Source organism: Rhopilema esculentum, chromosome 15, assembly GCF_057945365.1.
Source record: "Rhopilema esculentum isolate cy_ngs chromosome 15, ASM5794536v1, whole genome shotgun sequence".
NCBI classification, from domain to species: Eukaryota; Metazoa; Cnidaria; class Scyphozoa; order Rhizostomeae; family Rhizostomatidae; genus Rhopilema; species Rhopilema esculentum.
The window spans coordinates 1122874-1142774 of NC_142829.1; the positions used below are offsets into that span (position 1 = coordinate 1122874).

General features: G+C 36.0%; 1 protein-coding gene across 1 annotated transcript in view; it reads left to right on the forward strand.

Moving 5' to 3' along the window:
• The first annotated feature begins 4080 nt into the window (after positions 1–4080).
• LOC135685355 (tudor domain-containing protein 1) overlaps positions 4081–19901 on the forward strand; it is a 29712-nt gene continuing 13891 nt past the window's right edge. The window contains exons 1-26 of the mRNA XM_065201271.2: positions 4081–4257; positions 4758–4876; positions 5844–5950; positions 6357–6487; positions 7455–7564; positions 8281–8339; positions 9389–9527; positions 9725–9805; positions 9990–10090; positions 10260–10323; positions 11071–11119; positions 11642–11694; positions 12017–12093; positions 12230–12301; positions 12891–13033; positions 14377–14538; positions 14957–15125; positions 15723–15807; positions 16214–16285; positions 16676–16829; positions 17200–17312; positions 17509–17602; positions 17844–17903; positions 18476–18591; positions 19163–19283; positions 19676–19787. Of these exons, the coding sequence (XP_065057343.2) occupies positions 4206–4257; positions 4758–4876; positions 5844–5950; positions 6357–6487; positions 7455–7564; positions 8281–8339; positions 9389–9527; positions 9725–9805; positions 9990–10090; positions 10260–10323; positions 11071–11119; positions 11642–11694; positions 12017–12093; positions 12230–12301; positions 12891–13033; positions 14377–14538; positions 14957–15125; positions 15723–15807; positions 16214–16285; positions 16676–16829; positions 17200–17312; positions 17509–17602; positions 17844–17903; positions 18476–18591; positions 19163–19283; positions 19676–19787 (2615 nt within the window). The 5' untranslated portion in view covers positions 4081–4205. The remainder of the gene's footprint in view (positions 4258–4757; positions 4877–5843; positions 5951–6356; positions 6488–7454; positions 7565–8280; positions 8340–9388; positions 9528–9724; positions 9806–9989; positions 10091–10259; positions 10324–11070; positions 11120–11641; positions 11695–12016; positions 12094–12229; positions 12302–12890; positions 13034–14376; positions 14539–14956; positions 15126–15722; positions 15808–16213; positions 16286–16675; positions 16830–17199; positions 17313–17508; positions 17603–17843; positions 17904–18475; positions 18592–19162; positions 19284–19675; positions 19788–19901) is intronic.

Consider the following 19901-nt stretch of genomic DNA (forward strand, 5'->3'; position numbering starts at 1 on the left):
TCTAAAATGTAATTTTTCATTTTACTTTTGAAGGATATTTTATTCTTGGCTTTTTTTAGATCTAGTGGCAGAGAGTTCAAAAATTTGATACCATCAAATGTAAGGGTATTTGTCCAGTGCACGTTCAGTGAAAATGTCCACTCGTTTTGCCGGTACTTAACATCTCTCTCAAAAACTTTTGAAAAAGTTATATAGCTAATTGTCTCCATTTCTCAATATGAACTTCTCTGACTTTTTATGTGCCTACAGAAAACATTTTTCATCCCAGCATGCTTTAATAAGGTTAATAGAGGAGTGGAAAACTAGCCTAGAAGCTAAGAAACACACTGCAGCTGTACTTATGGATTTATCCAAAGCCTTTGACAGCCTCTCCATAAATCTACTAATTGCAAAGCTAGCTGCTTAAGGAGTTGGTATAAATTCACTCAAACTTTTACACAGTTATCTCACTGACAGAAAACAAATGGTGAAAGTCAGTGGATATTTAAGTTCATGGAGGCCACTTAATCAAAAAGTGCCTTAGGGCGAAATACTTGGACAATTGCTCTTCAACCTCTTTATTAGTAGAGACATGTTCCATGTTTTTCTGACATGTTTCTCTTCATCCAGGAGGGCTCTATATGCAACTTTACAATTTACGATTTCGATTGACTTAACATAATTTGATAACTTTTATGATAATTTTTATCAGTAAGCCGTGGCCGCTGCCCTCATACCAACGAACTACGAATTAAAGAGCAGCAGGAAACTAACAAATTAGCTAATGGTAATTCCAAAGCTTCTGACCATAGAAGTGTTTAAATTTTTTATAAGGTTTACATCAAAGGTTCTCACAACAGACACAAAGGAGTGGCCGCTGGTTCAGAGGGCCTGCGTGGATTGTGTCAGTGGTAGCTGATTCAATCTCGTGTGTTAGGTCGACATGATTCGTCTAAAATTGACAAAACTGTACTGGATAGGGGTAGAGTAGATCATGTTTTTTCAAGGCAGGTATACAACACTGAAATGAGCCGTCCTTCTTGCCGATATTTTTGCAGTGGATAGGTTCTCTACCACTGTTGCGTCCATATGAAGGCTGAGCCAATTAGCCACAAGATCCTTTTTCACAAGCCTGTGCATATGAAAGTATGAATCAGTTGCATACATTTAGACAAATATCAACAGGATTTCACATGTAACATCAAAATATTCAAACTCTAAAACCATACAACTGTTCAAATCTAACATTTCCTAACATTTCTCCAACTCACCCTTCAACTTCATATCGAGATGTCCAACTTTACACTAAATGCCAAACGATGACGCAGAATGCAAACCATCATGCGTAGCTTCATTATGAATTCTATTATCCCATTTCAAAAAATATTCAGTTTGAGGAGATCAAAGACCAGACATGGCATGAGTAAAAGTTCCTGTACCCCAAGGGTCCTTGCTTGGCCCAAGGCTGTTGCTGTCTATGTAAACGTTCTGCATAAGATTTCTTCAATTTGGATACTAAACATGCATGGAGGTGGCTCTAAATTATTGTAAAAGAAATATCAGCATCGTGTAGCCGTCAAAGTATGAAGATTCCTCCCAAACATAGGATACAAAAATATGATGTAATATAAAGTAAAATCCATAGGACAGCTAAAGACAGTAAAGCTTGAAGAAAATGATGTTAATGTTGTAACAGAATCATAATGCTTAGGTGTCACAATTGATGAAAAGATTTCATGGAAAGAACAAGTAGCAAATGCAGCAGCTGATATAATAATTAAAACATTTCGTTTTCAATTCAACTTAAACTATAATTACAAATCTCACTATCACAAAGGTAATTTACAATTGGCTAGCCTGGGTTTACAAAGAAAAAGACTATCACAAGCACAAAAAGAAATTTAGAAAAAAGGAAAACGTTTGTTGTTCCTTTGTTTTATTTCTGCGGCAGAAAATGTAATAGTTAGTACGGATAGTTAGGTTGGATAGTTTAGAGATCGTGAGGCGGAAATGATTGTCGCTGATATCTAGAGCTTTGCACATGTCGATAACAGAGGAGCAGGAGAGACCAGAGGTACCTAGGGAACTGATAGAAAGATTAACAAACATGATAGAAGAATAGGCGTAGCTTAGGCTGTGAACAAGATAAGAGTATTTCTCTCTTTTACGGCTAGCGTTAACATCCAAGTTAGTTTCGTACCCTACAGTAAGCTAGAGTATGAATAGGCGATTGCCAGAAGTGACTCATGTTATAATAGAGGGTGAGAGAAAACCTGAAAGGTCTACGTAAAGAGAGCAACCAGACGACTGAGAGATGTTCCATTTAGATAGGTATTTTCACGTGGCAAAGGAGTTGCTCAGATATTTGATATTAAAACTGTAAATGTTCTTAGGCATGTCGCTTTGAACCGTGGTCCATATTTTAGAGGCCATAAGAAAAGAATTTATCAAAAAGGGAAGAAAGAACGGTACCTTGAGATACAAGATGGTTTTGAAGGCGTTCTTTGTGTTCTGATCTAACAGCCTTCAATACCTTTCTAGTATTCCTGTATACTTCATATCAGATGTTCATGTTCTTGCTGGTATTTTTCCACAAAGATTGGATGTTTTTAGTTGGAGAAGATTTAAGTGCATTACGATAAACAGTTTGACACTGCATGTCTGACCGTTGACATCATTTTGTGAAAAAGTTCAAGAGTAGCTGGTTTCCCCCCCCCCCCCCCCTCATAATGGAGCATTTGCAAACTGAAACCAGCGCTCTGGGGTGAACATGCAATCTGGTTGACTGTGGGGAGAGAAACCAAGTTGTTTGTGTTTTTCTGCCTTTATGCATTGAGTAAAGGTGTTTAAGCACAAGTTAAATAGAAGGGGACTGAGGCAATGACCTTGAAGAACTCCACGTTTAACAAGAGTAGCAGGGGCAACAAATTTATCTGTGATAATAGAGGTTTTAAAATTTATGTAAAGACTATCAAGATCGACCAATAATGTATTTCTACTTTCATTTTCGCTAACAACTTCGTTTGCTACACTTTTGCTCACTTAGATTCAATGAATCTTATGATTTCTTGTGAGCTTGCAAGATGGCTATTCAAGTTTGGGACGCAGCCATTTCTTAATTCTTCGTGCAAGTGAAAACGTTCAGGAATTGCTAATGCTTTGGTTGCTGGATTTACCAAAAGTAATTTACAAATAGTTACAATCTTTGGTATTAGCAATCTTTGTGCTTGATGAACTTTCTTGATATTGTTGCACCAGGCAGTTGCCTAGTTTCGGTATAAAGAATTCACACATTTCATACTCCACGTTTATGAAAATATTATAGTTTTCTACAATTGTATCAAAATTTGCGAAAAAGGGTTATAGTAGAGCATTTACACTTTGCTACTTTTTTGCATTTTAAAGCTATCAAGGGAGTGCTGATTCAAGGGACAATACCTGCTCGGCAATATTCTAAATTTGTTTTGAAGCAGGTACTCCAAATCTCCATGTTAATGATAAAGGGGAATGTACCTTTTGTCTGCTGCCGAATTTTCATGCTTGCTTGTTTGTACAGTTTTGTTAAGACTTCTTCTTAAAAGATGGATTGTAATATGAAGATAAGTTAACATAGTTAACATTTTTCTATGAAAAAACTAGTCAACATTTTTCCAGAATTACTTTTTTCCTAGTTTCGGATACAAATCAATTTTTCATGTACACATTTTTTTATAACACCTCTGGAGGGACCATCATGGAAACAAGATCGTACTGACCTTTTTAATGCTATCCCTGCCATTTTTAACCTGGGGTGTTTTTAGTCTATGCTTTTAACTTCTATCTGTAAATTTTATATATCTGTAATTAGATCTTTTTCTTAATCTTAAATTATAATTTATTTGATGGCAAAATTATACATACATACATATAAGTACATATAAGACAAGACAATCGACTAGAGATTCATATTTTGTTCTTCTGTGCTTCTAGATGTCTTTTCCTTATGTTTGGTATGAAATCATCAGTTTTCTATTTTACCACACCTTCCCTGTAAATTTCAAGATAAGCGGGCACTTATCAGAGGAAATACGGTATTTATCTATTGAGCATAACTTCGCTTGAGAAAAGTCCCCCCTGTCCCACCCGGTTCGAGCAGCGAGTCAGAGTGTGTTGTTGTTGCTGTTGTTGTTGTTGAAGCTGCACATGGCCTGTCAGTTTGTGCTGGAAAGTTGAGGCAGGCAGCAAACATGCAGAGGTCACCGACTTGCGGGAACTGCCTAAGAAATTATGAATTCAAAGGTATTTATGTTGCTCTTTTTAACCTATGCATCTCATTGATAGGTGCTCTTATGGAGGGATGCAACCAAACGGGGGGCAAAGGCGGGACTGTTTTAAGGTCAAGGACTCGCGAGTTATGTTTTGGCATCTTCACAATCGCTACTGACATATTTTAAGGCTCAGCTTGTCTTTGCAATAATTTTAATCTACGCAATAGTTTTATTGGTAGTGCTATGCTGTCTCGTTTGTGGCATTTACAGTATTCTTGTCGTGTAGGTTTTTGATTTCCCAACGCTGAAATTCGATAAACATAAGCAAAGAGGAGGAACTGATGCAAATGAAACATCAAAACAAAGCTAATTATTGTGTAGATAAATTCATTAGATATTTATGCATTATTATTCATTAGAATGTTTTGGATTCAAATTGCTGGCCAGGTTGAGCTACCTTGAAGTTTCATTTACATTTCATTTCAAATATCGATACGGTTTCTTCAATAAATAAAGAAGTTGATTTTTTAGATTTCAGACCAGTTGGATCTCACATCCCACTGCTGCTGTCATGTGGTCATCCATTTTGTGAAGGATGCCTCCTGAAACTTGGCCGACAAAAAGACTCAATCCAGTGTCCTCAATGTGAGGTATCATCAAAGCTGCTGTTCTTGTTACCTCAATCAGGTTTCCTTTAAGGGGTGGAATTGGGGCGCCTTTCTTGATGGTGTGTCATTAATTCAAAAGTGTTTCACCGATCAAATATCAGGTACCTAGTGTACCATACTGCAATGATGAGCTATGTAATCAATAAAGCTGGAATAAAACAACAGTCTCTAGTCATGAATAGAAAATTAAAAATTGATCACAGGTGTGCAACATGACAAAAATTTGTTTGACAACTTGTTGCTATGACAACAACTGCTCCTTATCAATTAGTTAACTAAAAAAGGCACATTAAGATGATAATAAGAGGCCTTTATCTAGTATATTTAACATCAGGTGGAAATTCAAAATGGCAGGCATTGGAAAAAATTCTAAGAATAAGTAGAAATAAAAGTTACTCTATTTTTAAAATGACAAAAGATTTCGAAGTAAAATTGTGTATGTGTGTTTCTCTCATGGTTATCCACTTCTCCAACAAAAATGAGCAAATTCTGAGACTTTGGGTTACATACCTGTCCTTCTTTGATATTGAATGACCCAAATGCACTTCTAACTTAAAAAAACTTTCTAAACTTTTCTCATCATGTTAGATGTTGCAAAAAGTATGAACTTGAATACAAAGGATTTACTCAATCAGTGTGATTATTTCATACCATTTACTGTGAAAATTACAAACACCACATTTGTAAATGTATTGAGAATTACATGTAGTTGCAATACCAAGTAGAAAAAGCTTCGCCAAACAAGCTCTGCTCTTATGCTGGTAGATTGGGTGGTACCATAAACACAGAAACCTATGGGCAAAGGGAGCATGTGTCCCTCATTTTCAGAAACAGAGGTTGTATGCCTATATGCAGCTCATAGAGGCACCCTTTTCTAATTAATACATGCCCCCTCTTTTCAAATGCTTCCTGTGCTTTTAGGTAGGGCAACTGTATTCTTTTCTTACAGAAAGAAACCAAACTAGACCCAGAAGGAGAAAGAGGTGTCAAGAACCTCCTTCCAGACATTTATTTACTTGGTGTTCTGACACACAACAAAAGGGCTGCATTAGAGAGGTACTTTCATGTATTTTCATGGTTTCTTTATGTAATTTGTCATATCCTTTACATAGTCACAATAAATAGACTCATTAAAAACTTCCTGCTTTTTCATAAAGAAATATATGTATACAAATATTTGTGTGAACATATATTGAATTTCTCTTCCTTGCAAGCCTTTTGCTATGTACTGAAGGATCATCAGTATTTTGAAAGTTTTGGCATTTTGGGGTACATCTTTGTTACCTATGCCCCTGAAATAAATTTATTTTAGATTAACATATTTATATAAACTACATTATTTTTAGCTGGTTTTTGAAATTAAGAAGTCATTTTTAGAGCTATGTAGAGGTACAACCAATATAGAGTCATGTTCTTATTTCTCCCTACAACTATCAGAATTATCCCAAAAATTTGCTTGCAGTGGTCAGAACAGAGTTGTAACAGGTCCTCTGTGGAACTTTGGAAGCATTTACCATTTAGCTGCCGAAAATGAAAGGGCCAAAGACAGTTCAAATGAAGAAAGTGCAGAGGGAGAAAACAAAGAAAATTCAGGTATTTGAAAAAGAACTTGTTAGTTGCACAGATTTTGTTTTGTTGTTTTGATGCTGTGAAGTCAACTCCATCCATTCTCTTCTGCTATTGAGAAACAATGAATGTAAAATTTTGCATAGTCTAACAACTTACTTTCTATTTCAGTTACTCACAAGATATTAAATAACAATTGCCTGAACTTCTTTTAGACAATTAAACAATAAAATGGACCCAGGATATAAAATACTCTAAAGGAGAATTGTTATTACTGCAAAAGTTGAATGCATCCTCCCCCAAAAAACTCAACCAAGTTTATAGCACTCTTTTTGAAAGCCACCTCTGCCATGGCAGTTTAGTTTGGCAAGGTCACTCCAATGCCAAGCTAACCCAGTTGGTTGCACTGATAATAAGGAAGGTACAAAGATGGCTGGACCTGTATGTGGCCCAAAATCAAAGTATAACACTGGAAACCATAATGACTGTCATATTTCAAAAGTTTGAAGCTTCTATTTCTCTGCCATACAAGGCTGGAAAAATTACCAGGCAACCATCAGAAAAGTTGGTTCTTTCATACAATTCAAGAGTGGCCTCAAAACTTTTTCATTTTTTTAGAGGTCAAGAAGGGTCTTTTGGTAGAGCAGCACCATAATTTTTTCTTATTTTGATTGTATGATGTTATTGAATAGATAGATGCATTAATTCATGTCTTTATTTCGCTGAAAGTATTCCCTTTATAAATATCGATGAATTTAAAAAATCGTAGTTATTCATTGAAAAATTAAGTCAAAGGCCAACTTTTCTGAAATTTGTTTGTTTTTAAATCACTGAGTTGTTTTTTACAGTTGAACAATCCTACCATCAATGCAGATATTCTTTGCATAAAATATTTGGGAGAATATTTCACAATCTCTATGTTTGGAAGTAGAATTAGAAGGAAACATAATGTGTTTTCTACCAATGGCTTATAATGTTGCTTTTAACGTTTCAGGAAATGCTGATTCTACCAGACAAGTTTTATGCGAAGAATGTTCTGGGGTGGCAACCTGCATTTGCCATAGCTGTGATGACTGCGCGTTTTGTGAAAGCTGTTTTGTTCAAGTAAGGATGGAAAAAATACCAGTCTCAAACAGTCCTTTCATATGTATAAAAACGGCCAGTTTCTTGCTCACATTCATATCAACTGTCGAGATTAGAGAATCAACTTCTGGAAAATTGCTACAATCATTGCTAAAAAATGTTGGAACACCAGTTAACAACCATAAATTTAACTACAGAAACTATCAGCGCTGTCACTAAATTCTCCCCCTTTCCTTTAAACTGTTTTGATTCCTTTATAAAAAGCGTTTATGCTTCCATTTCTAGTTAGATTGTTGCCGGCATTCAAGCAATGTTGTTATCGTTAACATCATTGAGAGGAAAAGCTTTAAAAGATTTGTGCCTGTGTTCTAAGAATTTCACTATAATTGTCATGGTTATTCCAGATTTTATCAGTTTAATTTTGGTAACTTTTCGTCATCCAAACAAATCAATCCATGAAAATAGTTCGCATCAGGTTTATTGCGTATAATGGCATTGAAAATTGTCTCTCTTTGGTAATTTTGGTATCTTTGAACCCCGAGTGCTCAGTCTGCCTACAGGTTTCTAACTGCTAGGTGCTATTCCCTTGTATTCATCTTGACTCAATATTGACACAGTTTATAACATTGTAATTGTTATACCAATAGCTATCAAGATAATAGTAAAGTCATAGTCGCTATAATAATAATAGAATTAGTAGAATTCGAGGACAATGCGGTGTTTTATTTCAATTGCAGTGTCACAAAGCTTTGAAACGACTACAGAAACACCAGCCTTTGCCATTGTCATTTCCAAGGTTGGTGCTTCCACGTTTTCGATTCTGCTGTTATTTTTAAGTGTAGTTATTTTCTACTAAAGGCTTATATTCTCTTATTGAAAAATCTTTTCGTGTTTTTGATATTTGTTTTTTGAATATTATATGACAAAAAGAATGACTTAAGATAAATAAAGAAAAAGCCCAAACAGATTTATATCATTTCACCAACTGAAATGTTTTTTACAACTCGTATCAAATTGGCTTGAAAAAGAAAAAAGAAAAAAAAAATGCGATAAGATGACACCCATTTATCTCATCTTTTTCAGAAATTATGTATTTCTATTATTCATAAATTTAAACCTTGTGTTTTGAAAGCTTTTTATTATTATTTATTATTTATTATAGTCCTAGCTTTGTGCAAGACTTTATTTCGCCTGAAATAGTTAAAATAACAGTGAAGATCAGTGTTGATTGATGATTGATTTAAGAACATCTCCATTAATAGACATCAGTTGATTTCCAACCTTTTTTATTATCAGGTCTTCCCTTTGTTAAAACTATCTTTAGGTATACTTTGTCTTTTCAAATTAGTTCCCGATTACGATGGTAACACGCAATCTTGCAAACTACAGCTACTGTCAATATTCAATCAAATCGTAGCTTTAACCAATGTACAATCATTGCCAAAAGTATTCGGAACACCAACCAATTTGCGTTTTTTTATATTTTTCAATTCTTTTCCAGGATACTCCTTTTTCCGCATCCCCATCCCTCCTAAACAATGTTGATAATTTAGAAAAATAACCCTTTAAGTCGCAGAAAAAAGCGTCCTTCCTCATCCCCTACTTCGTTTTGTAGTAAACCAACATTGTTCAAAGGGGGGGGGGGGGCGGAGGGAATGGCTAAATTTTCCCTTGGAAACTGACGTTAGTGTACCATGACTTTTCGCAAGGATTGTAGCTAATTATTGGTTTCAAATGCAGTAGCCAATCAAATTGCAGAGGTCACTACCAGTAGGCAATTGAATAGCCTAACTCATCCATTCTTGAGGAGAGATTGCTAATTAAAAATGTTGCCTCTTTTTGCAGGAAGGTGGAGTTGGAATGCTCGGATCACAGTGGCCGCGTCCTTGAATTTTTTGACAAAACATCGAATCTGCCAGTTTGTGCACTGTGTGTCATTGCAGAGAAGTGCAGTGGACATGACATAGTTCCCCTTGGAGAGCTGGTATGGTCCAAACATATGTTTTCCCGAGCTGCTTTTAGAATATACGAGCAGCAGATCTTGTACTAGCAGCCTTCACACGGAAAATTCGAGCATGTTTTTCCTTTGTTTAAAACCTTTTTGCCCATTGTGTATTCGAAGCTTACGTTCTAAAAATAAAGATAGCAACATTTCCATTTATTATTCATTTGCTACTACAGGATGGAGGCTTACAGGAAGAACTACAAAGCTCGATTCTTAGTGCCAAAGAAACACTTGCTTGTTTGAAAAACTCAGAAAAGGTAATTTAAACTCTTTATTAATTTCATAAAAATGCTTCATAGTATTTCGTGCGTTCAAATTGGTTTTTAAAAACATTGCTAGATCATGATTTCCTCAAGTACTGTTATTTAGTCTACGAAACGAATTCGTTATGTAATCCGGCATCTCCCTTCGCAAGTTGAGCTGCAACTAATTTTGTTTTAGGTTATCGCTTGTTCTCTGCCTGAGCTCTCAATCACGGCAAACCAGTTTCTGCAAGATGTTCGAGAATTCTTCAATCGTCTGCATTCAGAACTACAAATAAGGTTGGCCCTACCAAGTCACTTATCAATTATTCACTATCGAAGCTTAAACTTTCCAATGCACATTATTTGTTTGCATAGTGTCTAATAAAGACTGCCACGATGCCTTTGCTTTTGTTTACTTTCATGCATAGGCCTTGCTTATAAGCTTACATATCATACTTGTTTTCAGGGAGGCAACTTTACTTGAACAGGCAGCCCAGAACTACGCGCAAAATTTTGGATTCACTTCAATCGTAAGTTGTTATCGTGTTGCAAAGTTTGCTCGATTCATTTTCTGCAAAAGCCGTAGACCCTTTTTGGAATTTAAATTAAACCAAAATACGGTAGGAAAAAACCTTTGCTTTTTTTCTTCCCAAAGCATCGAAACTAGTGAAAGAGTTTTCAGTCAGTAGATATATTAGAAATGCTGACTGATAAATCAACTTGTTTCCATGTTTGCGATTATATTTACGTTAAACAGAAGCTCTAATTCAGCTTTTTCTGCGATAGCAGATTAGAATTTGCTTTCGTGATTTCGCAAACTTCCTTAAAGACATAATTAAGATGAAATTAGACAGTCCTAGTCATCCACTTAAAATGCTTAGAGTATTTTCTAACTATCAAAGAATTTTTCTATGTTCGACGTTTTTGTGATGATTTAATATTGGAAAATGGCTATTTGTCAATTGAGAATCTCTGCAAGGAGATTTTTCCTCAACAACTTTACGTTCAAGATCTTTGTACTGTCAATCAATGGCGAAACATGACAGCTTATTTTAGTTTGATTAGAGATAATCGTGCAGCCACACGCTCTAAAAATAATGTTAATAATCTCTTTTATACGCAGGTACGATGGAATAGCAGTCAATCTCGTTAGCATTCACATTGTTTTTAAATTGGTTTGATACATTGTACGTACCATCCTTGATTTGGTAGAATTTTGTTTAGTTTATCTTTCAATAAGCAAGTCTGTTTTTCATCTTTTTTTACCTCCATTTTAGATGATGGATTGTCTTGAGAAGCAGAAACTTGTGGAATCAACAATTAAAGGTCCATACGCAATTACCTATGCTCCGCTTTCTATCTTGATACACGCTGTGATTCTTCTTGACATTTCCTGCTTTTGATCTGTGTAAAGACATTCGCATGCATCCTATTTTTCGTAGAGGGAATTTGTTTTATATTTAAGAAATAAACAAAATAGCAATCAATAGGCCGATTGAAGATACGTGAAGCGAAATCGATTGCTAGTCCAAAGTACAAACAAGGGAAAGATGCCATATACTTCAAAACTAATTCCTATCTAATTTAGTATCTTACTTTTCTTGTAGTTTGCTATTTCACCTTAAAAAATCTTCATAAAAAGGAGCAAGGACTTTTTCAAGAGTAGGAGCTTATTCTTCCTTCAAATATCTTCGATTGGTTTCCTCAGGTCTACTTCGAACTTGTTTTGTAGATACTCCTAAGGCGAAGGTTCAAATTTCATATTGGCAGATATTAGATTGTCTTGGTCAGTTCTTCACATCAAAATTCAAGCTGAAACATAACTGCAATAATTGTCTTCATTTTTAGATTGTGAAATCTTACGTCAACAACCACAGATTTTGAGGCTGAAAGTCAACGAGGTATTATTTTTAAAGTTTTGACTTGATCTCGAGTCTGATGCTAGTTTGACTGAAAAGTCAAGTCTGTATCTGTGATTTTTTGTTGTTGCTTTATTAAATAACAGCTATTTAAATTTGGCTATTTCCTTTTAGGAAAGAGGACAAGTTTTGTGTGGGTCGCCAATAATTTAAAATTTTACCCCAACCCCCCCCTAAAAGAAAGCTTAATCCAGCCCAGTTTACAAATCTCCTGAATCGGGTATTTTCGAAATTTGCTTTCAGTCTTTTTTTTCCTAAAAACAAATTTGTTTTCAATTATACGATCATATGATTTTATCAACAGCTTTTGTCAAGATTAGAGGAATGCAAAAGCATTGCATGTTTTGCAAAAAAGGTTGAGAGGAAAGGTGACTACATACGGTGAGTCTATTACAGGTACTTGTTCCTTTTTAGATTCTAATAGTTTTTCATATACTGCTGCAAATGGTATTGTTATAATGTATTCTTACAGGCAAAATTTAAATATATTTTTTTACTGCTTTGCTTAAATGACTAGCTTCGTGGTCGACAAAGAAAAGGCAGAAGTTCTTAAAGAAATCGGAGGATTGGAAGTAACCGGAGAGAAAATGTAAGTTTCCCTTCTGTAAATGTTTCTGTTAACCAAAGACTGCTTTATAGATCTGAGGGAACCATCTTGAACAGAGAGATTGGTAACAACGTAACTTTTTATCCACAATTGTAAATGATTAAACTGCTAAACATTTCGATTCATCGGTCTTTAGTTTCGTACTTCCATTTCAGTTTTCTAATTTGTCCTTTTCAAGGTCTTACCTGCAATTATGATCCCCTTCAATTCCAGTCGACTTACTACGAAAAGCTTATTACTTCTTCTATGTGCCGCATATTTGAGTTATAAACCCCAAAAGTTAATTATCGTCTCCAGTCTCAAAATTAAGCAAGAAATCATTTGAAAAAAATGCTATCTGCTGAATACCAAACGAAATGAAGACAAAAACAAAATGTTGCTGGCAGTTAGTATATGTTGAATCTTCTTTGGAATTTATTTTCCATTTTTACTAATGTGAAACCTCATTTTGCCATCTTACACGATTGGCCCACGAGACGGACTTGAAGGGAAAATATTGCCTTCTGTATTTCAAATGCTGCTTGAAAGAGGTAACTCTCTTCTTTACGAGAGATTTCTTTACAACGCCTAGGGTCCAAATGCTGAAACTTGCTGATTTAACAGATGAAGAAAGGAATCTCATGAAAGACGAAGCATTTAGTTCAAATGATTTAATGACACCCAGTCAAGGAAGTAACTTGTGTGATGAGCTTGAAGCATGTCCAAGAATGTCTGGTACTGTGTCTTTTATGTCAATAAAATGTCCCAGTTCTTTTGTGATTACCTGCTTCTGATCGTAAAGCCTGGTTTCCATATAGCCGTATGGCTGCCTGCGACTGCTTTCTGCCATCTTCCATCTTCCATCCCTACGATATCGCCGGCAGATAATCTTTTATGGAAACGCTTTCTCACGGTACCGCAGGCAGCTGTTTGAAGTGCCGTAAGACTGCCCGGAGAGCCGGGAGAAAGTTGAACGAGTTCAACTTTTCACATCTCTTACGGCAACCTCCCGGTACCGCCGGCAGACAAATTACAAATGGAAACGCCTTGCCTGCGGCATTTTTTTGTTCAAACGAATCATGTGATATGCAAGAACCAATTGAAATAGGGCCTTTGGAAATTGTTATTGTTTTTCATTGTCGCATCTTTCCAAAAAACATGGCGTGGCCCTCGTCTTTCGTAGTCGAAACTTCGGAACAGATCTCAGAAATTAGTAGTAATGAAAAACTAATGGACTGCATAAGAAATTATCGCTCCATGTACGACAAGAAATGCAAGGACCATAAAGTTCCTCTCAAAACCTGTGGATTCTCTTAACTTTATTGCGTCTTCTTCTGTGTCTCATGTAAGTAGCAATATGTATTCATATTGAAGCAATAATCGTTCGTTTATTGCAGCAGCCATGTTTGTTGTTGAATTTTGCCCGTCAGTTTTTCCCGCTCAAACTTTACCTAGTTACCGGCATAGTTACTGATACCGCAGGCAATTGCAAGCAAAACGTTTCCATTTGCCGGTGATACTGTAAGGGTGGAAGATGGAAGATGGCAGAAAGCAGTCGCAGGCAGTCGCAGGCAGCCTTACGGCTATATGGAAACCAGGCTTAACATCCATAGCTAATTATCAGGCTGTTGAAAACATTGTCTAAGCAGGCATCTCATTTTCTTGCACTTAAAAGTCTTAAAACATCAAATCGCAACCCTGAGAAACAGTTTTTCACGCTTTTCTGTCTGTTTCTACAAAGTGAACTTATCTATTTGCCACCGAATCTTTTTTCTGTTATCGGTAGCTTGTTGTTACTTGTTTTAGCTAGAATCTGCAGGCGTGTTGATCACTGGCTTTTGATTAAGTGGAAATTAGATGCAATCGCAAAAGGTGTGCCAAGTTTGGAATCCAAGAGAGAACCAACGATGCCTAATGATTGCCTTCTGAAGAAAGCTGAATGGTAGTGTGACATAATGTGGTCCTTGTCCCAGAGCTATCCATTACAAGTTGTTGTTATCTGTTATGCTTTGCAAGATACACGAAGAAACCCTAGCTGTTGTTTCTTATCAATCTTATTGCAATTTTTTCTTCGACAGGTTCATTCGAATTGGTATACGTTACTTATGTGAAGACGCCTGAAAAATTTTACGTTCAGAGTTGTTCGAATAAAGAGAGACTCCAACACATGATGCACAACTTGAACAAGTACTGCAGAAGCTCGGATAAACCCGAGGACCTTGTCTTTTGTCCAAGAAAAGGTATTGTTTAGATCTACTATGTATGCTCAAATTTTCTTAAACTCATTATCTTAAAAGCTTTGCTCGCGACACTGCAACTTTCCTCTTTTTCCAATATTTTTCTGTTGTTTTACCTTTAACCGCCCCTATAGCAATTATCTTGAATACCTATCTAAAACGAGTGCAAGATTCTTTCTGATTTTTTTACTGCTTCGGAGCACTTTTGCTTTGAAACATTCCTTTCACAAATGCAGAAATCAACTTTAGTTGAGAACCTATTAGAAACCAAAAACTGATTAGGTATTTTAAACTCTCCTTCAAATATGAATGACACCCCCATTTCAAGATCAATTGGTGTATCGAGATCTTTATGTAACTAACGCCCTAATCTAATATATGAAATTGTCGTTACAGTAAAACTTGTTGAATTCTTTTTCAGACGAATTGGTATGTGCTCAGTTCCTTGCAGACAACAATTGGTACAGGGCCCGTATTGTCTCACCCAGGTCTCAGCAACAGCCCAGCACTGTCCCATCATGGGAAAATGGCCTTCCAATCGAAGTGCAGTATATTGATTATGGGAATACAGAAAGTCTGCCATTGGCCAGGTTTGGTTCCCATTTTGCGCCTACTAGTGGTACCAATAGATATTTGGATGAACACTTATTGTTTGGGTTAAAGGAATTTCCTAGTCAGTTTTTTCGTGCATTATCGTTATTTTTAAGGTTGTTATTCAAGTTTATAGCTATGAATATTCACAGGTGACAAGCAGAGGATGAGACAAGTCCAAGACAAGTTTCAAAATTTTTTCTGAATTATGCTATAACTTTATCGACTAGATTTGGCTAATCAAGTTTTAATTGCCAATTAATTTATCAAAGAATCTAACAATGGCCTAGTCTAAAATTAGCTATTGCCAAGTAGCCATCAACTTAATGTATCACCTTGGTCTTAAACAACTTGAAAATGCTCCTTAAAATTGAATCTGGTTGTTATCTTTTGTCGACATCGGCTGTTCCTATTAAATGACTTTGGTCGCATTGAAATGTACACTGTTATTAGCGTACAAGATTTTAAGAACAATACAGTTTTACTAAGTTTTGGGGGAAGTTGCGAGATTTTTCTAGTAAGCAAAATGGTTCGTCGTGTTGATTGAATTGATTATAGATCGGCTTATCCCAACGAGGTTTCAATTTTCTTTGTAGATTAAGGAAAATGAGACCACAATTCCTGGAAGTGCCCGAGCTTGCTGTTCCTTGTTCTCTTGTAGACATCGTGCCTCCAGAGCAAGTAAGACTGAAGCATTTTATTTCAATATCTGTTACTTACAAAGCAAACCTGTCTATTCAAGGAAGCTCATAATGGCATGCCAATAAGCTTTTCGTTGTTAGTTGGTTAATTGTCATCAGATCAGGATTCGACCTTGGCTTGTTTCTGTAGCAATAGATGTAATATGTAGGGCTTATTATGGTGGGTGATAGTTATGATAGATAGGTAGAAGGAAGCGTGGATGTGCTTGTTCCAAAGCAAAATCGCTGCTTTAATCGTTGCAGGAATTGGAAGAGTGGCCAAAGATAATTCAATAAACACTCTCAGTTCAAGTTAAAGTGATTTTATTTTTGCAAGAATTTCAGGAAATGACCTCAATCAACATAAATTGGTTATCTTTACGAAGCCTGTTTTGTTTATTTAACAGCAAAAATCCTGGCCTCTTAATTCGACCAAGGCGTTCTATTCGTTTGTGGGAGACAAGCCGATGCTTATGAACGTAGGTAGTTTGTTTTCTAGTTTGCATTCGCATGTGACGTTGCCATGCACGAGACAGACGTCGCGTTAATAATGAGACGTTATTACCCGTGATGATTTTTTAAGCATGAGGCTTTATTAACCCACTATGGGCCGAGGTTGTGCCACCTCACATTAGTTAGCTTATCATAGGGCCCAACTAGACTTCAACCATCCATCTACCAGTTGTTATCTGTTTTCCTTTATATCCTCTAAAGGGTGATATTTGGCACCAATCACCAGTGGTGCTATCTCTACCGGAATATACTTTTGAACCTACGTTCATTTGTAGATTTGTTATTAATCAAGAGCAATAAGCAATTCTGTCCAGCGAACATCAGCTTCTCTCATTAAGCGTCCTCTTTAATTGCAGATCCAGTTCCAATATGATGGCAAACTGTACGTTGACCTGCGACGTCCTGATGATGATGAACCAACGAGAGATGACGAGCGACCAGTCTCACTTAGAGATGCCCTCGTTTTCATGGAGTTTGCGAGGTTTAAATCACCTAATTCTATGGCTATTGGTGAGGCATCCTAAACGCTGTCACTTTTTAAAACAAATCTTTTAGCCCTAAACGCTCCTTTTCAAAGTTTGCATGAATTTTCTTAGTTTGATTTTCCATCGTAAATATTTGTTGATGGAAGTTTGTCGTTTCATATTCTATTTGTGGTATTCTTTCTTTGTGCTGAATTCTTATTGATGTCATCACTGAGACGTCTAATTGAAGAAGTGTTATTGGTGTCATCATTGAGGTATACCCTGTTTGAAATCAGCGCGCGGAACCATTATCTGTTAGGCTCGTTCTATATCCTGAACAGTTCATTCTTGCAGTGTTGGTCACATGTCATTTTTTATATGCTGCTATTAATCTTAATTTAACTCTCATTTTTCAGAGCCACCGAAAGCATCAAGAAAGTACAAGGAGCCGGTTCTTCCCGAAATAGAAGAGAATTCTGACGTCCTAATAACCCATGTGGTCAGTCCTGATGAAATTTACGTCCAAAAGGTACCATAATTTTAGTATAATTTCACAAGAATCTCAAACTATGTTTTGTAAAAAGTTTTCTTGCTAATGGCGTTTTGATATTTTACAGCACCTTGAGAGGACGATCACCAGAATAGTTTCAGAACTATTATTGTATTTCTATATCCCTTACATAATTTTTTCGATTATTCACTAATTGCTTATTATCTATTTCCAGTTTGCTTCACCCATCGCTGAAGTGCATGAAGAATTGGCGAAGCTCTATGCGAGAAATCGTAAAGATACAAACACCGTTTCATTTCCTTATCGAAGTAAGAATTGTTTGATTTGATTGTATTCGATTGATTGTCTTCCTATCCTTTTAAGCCTTGTAGTTTTAAACGACTGCTTTTGCGAGTGTTGTCTTATCAGTCTTTCTTAAGGCGATCTTCATTAAGGTTTTCATAGTTTTTTACTCAGATTTTAGTCGTCAAAATCCATTAAATAAACATTTGCTAATCATGCTTTTTTTATTATCTTTCTTATGACTAAGCTTCTTTTGCTGTTTTGCAGACATGGTTTGTGCAGCTAAATTCTCGGAAGATAAATTATGGTACCGTGGTTTGATAACGCGTGAGTAGAAGGGACTTATTTTTTCATTTAATTGGTTGCTTGAAAGGAAAATTCTCAAAATTCTTCATCACATAACTCACCTCCTCATGTCATTTCGTTCCAACTAGTCAACTTTCTCAAATGAATCAAACTATTATTTGTGTACACTTATCATAATTGCGTGAATCTAACTTAATCAAATTTGAGAGATGTGACCCGCCCGGTTGTCATTCGTCGGTATGTATGTAGCCATATTAAGTGTATTCAAATCTGTCTAAGCAAAATACTCAACCAAGTCTCCAACCCTTTCATGTTCACTTTTCTAGTCCCTGCACATGAGAAATATTTTAATAAACTGTTTGCTGGAAGATGTTTACCAAACTATGTATATTCTTTCTTTAAAGTTGCGCACATTGCCTGCTTTACTCCGATTTTACTCGTGATCTGTTTTTGCGAAATGAAGTTCTTTAAAGAGAATTCAAGTTGCTTGTTCTTCATAGTTAAGCGCTTCATATGAACTTGCTCGTTTTTTATGGGATAATTATTTTTGTTTGCGAGGCATTTCTACTCATTCAGCTCATTTTTCTTGCCAGATGTCTACGATGACTGCAGCATCCAAGTTCAGTTTGTTGATTACGGGAATTCTGAAAAAACCATGCTCACTCAAATTCGAAAACTTCCAGATACGTGTCTAACTCTTCGCAAGCAGGTGTGCCCGTGAATATTTTTTATCCATGCTCTTCCTTGTGTACAAGACGCTGTTAATCGTCCTCATTCTTCAATTATCCTCTCTGCTCATTTTTGTTACAAACTTGTTTTTCACCCTTTGAAATAGCTATTAATGAGACATCACTTCTTTGATTTCGCAAAGGATTTGGCACCGGAATAGAGTCAGGGCAGAATGGAATAGCTCCCATTAACTCGTTCGACTGAATACGGTTCATGTGACAATTTCATCTCAAATTATTACAACTATAAAATTCTTTATTTTCACGTTCTTATGGTGTTTCATTGACTACCAAAAAAGAACATGAAGTGTGTAATTCGGAGTAGCAATTCAGAACCGTCCTGTTCTATACATCACAACAGCATGTGCGCCTAACACTCTATGGCCGCCCTATTAACAGTCATGTCCATAGAACATATAGTTCAATGCTTTCCCATGTATCTCAGAAAAATCTTTTTTTTACCCGTCCTTCATCATCATACTCCTCTGCATCTGTATTTTTTGACACAAGTTCTTAATTTAAATTCCTACTCATTTCACTGTTAATTTACAGGCTCTTCGCGTCAAATTGAAAGATGTCGGATATCTTACCGGCCAAACCGACTGGTCTCCAGAATCAATAAGCTTTCTCACTGAAGCAATTTTGAATAAGCCACTTGTCCTTATGACAAAGGGTTTGTATTTTAAACAAAATACTTCTTCTCTTTTACAAATGCTGTTGTTTAATCCAAATTTGAAAATCGATTTTGTCGGTGTAGTTTGAATACAGCTATCATTTGTAATCAAAATTTGTTTGTCATGTTTTTATAAGTCATGTATTTTTGTCCACTTCATTTTCAAGTGTAATTTTCACTATTTCACACACCAAGGAATATCTTTATGATTTTATTTCTGTGTTTTGCAAGTAAATGAAAATATAACATCATCTACAATGTCTACATTTGGACATTCCTAAAATGTTTACCAAAACTAAAGTCTTTTCATAGAGCAAACCTTTGCTATTTACCGGGGCTGAAATACTCACGAATTCGTTTGAAATTGTTCATACTTATTTGTTTCTTTTCAGCAATCGAAGATGGCGTTCCACTGGTTGAGCTCTGTGACACGTCTACTGATGATGATATATACATCAACCATTTGTTGGTGCAAAAAGGCTTCGCAAACAGCATAGGCATCAGGTGTGTTGTCGTTGTATTTTGTCAAAAATGAAATTCAGTGTGCAGGTATGAACTGCACCTATTAGAATATACGTACTTCACGATAAGATAGATCTTTGATGGCTTAAGGTGGTT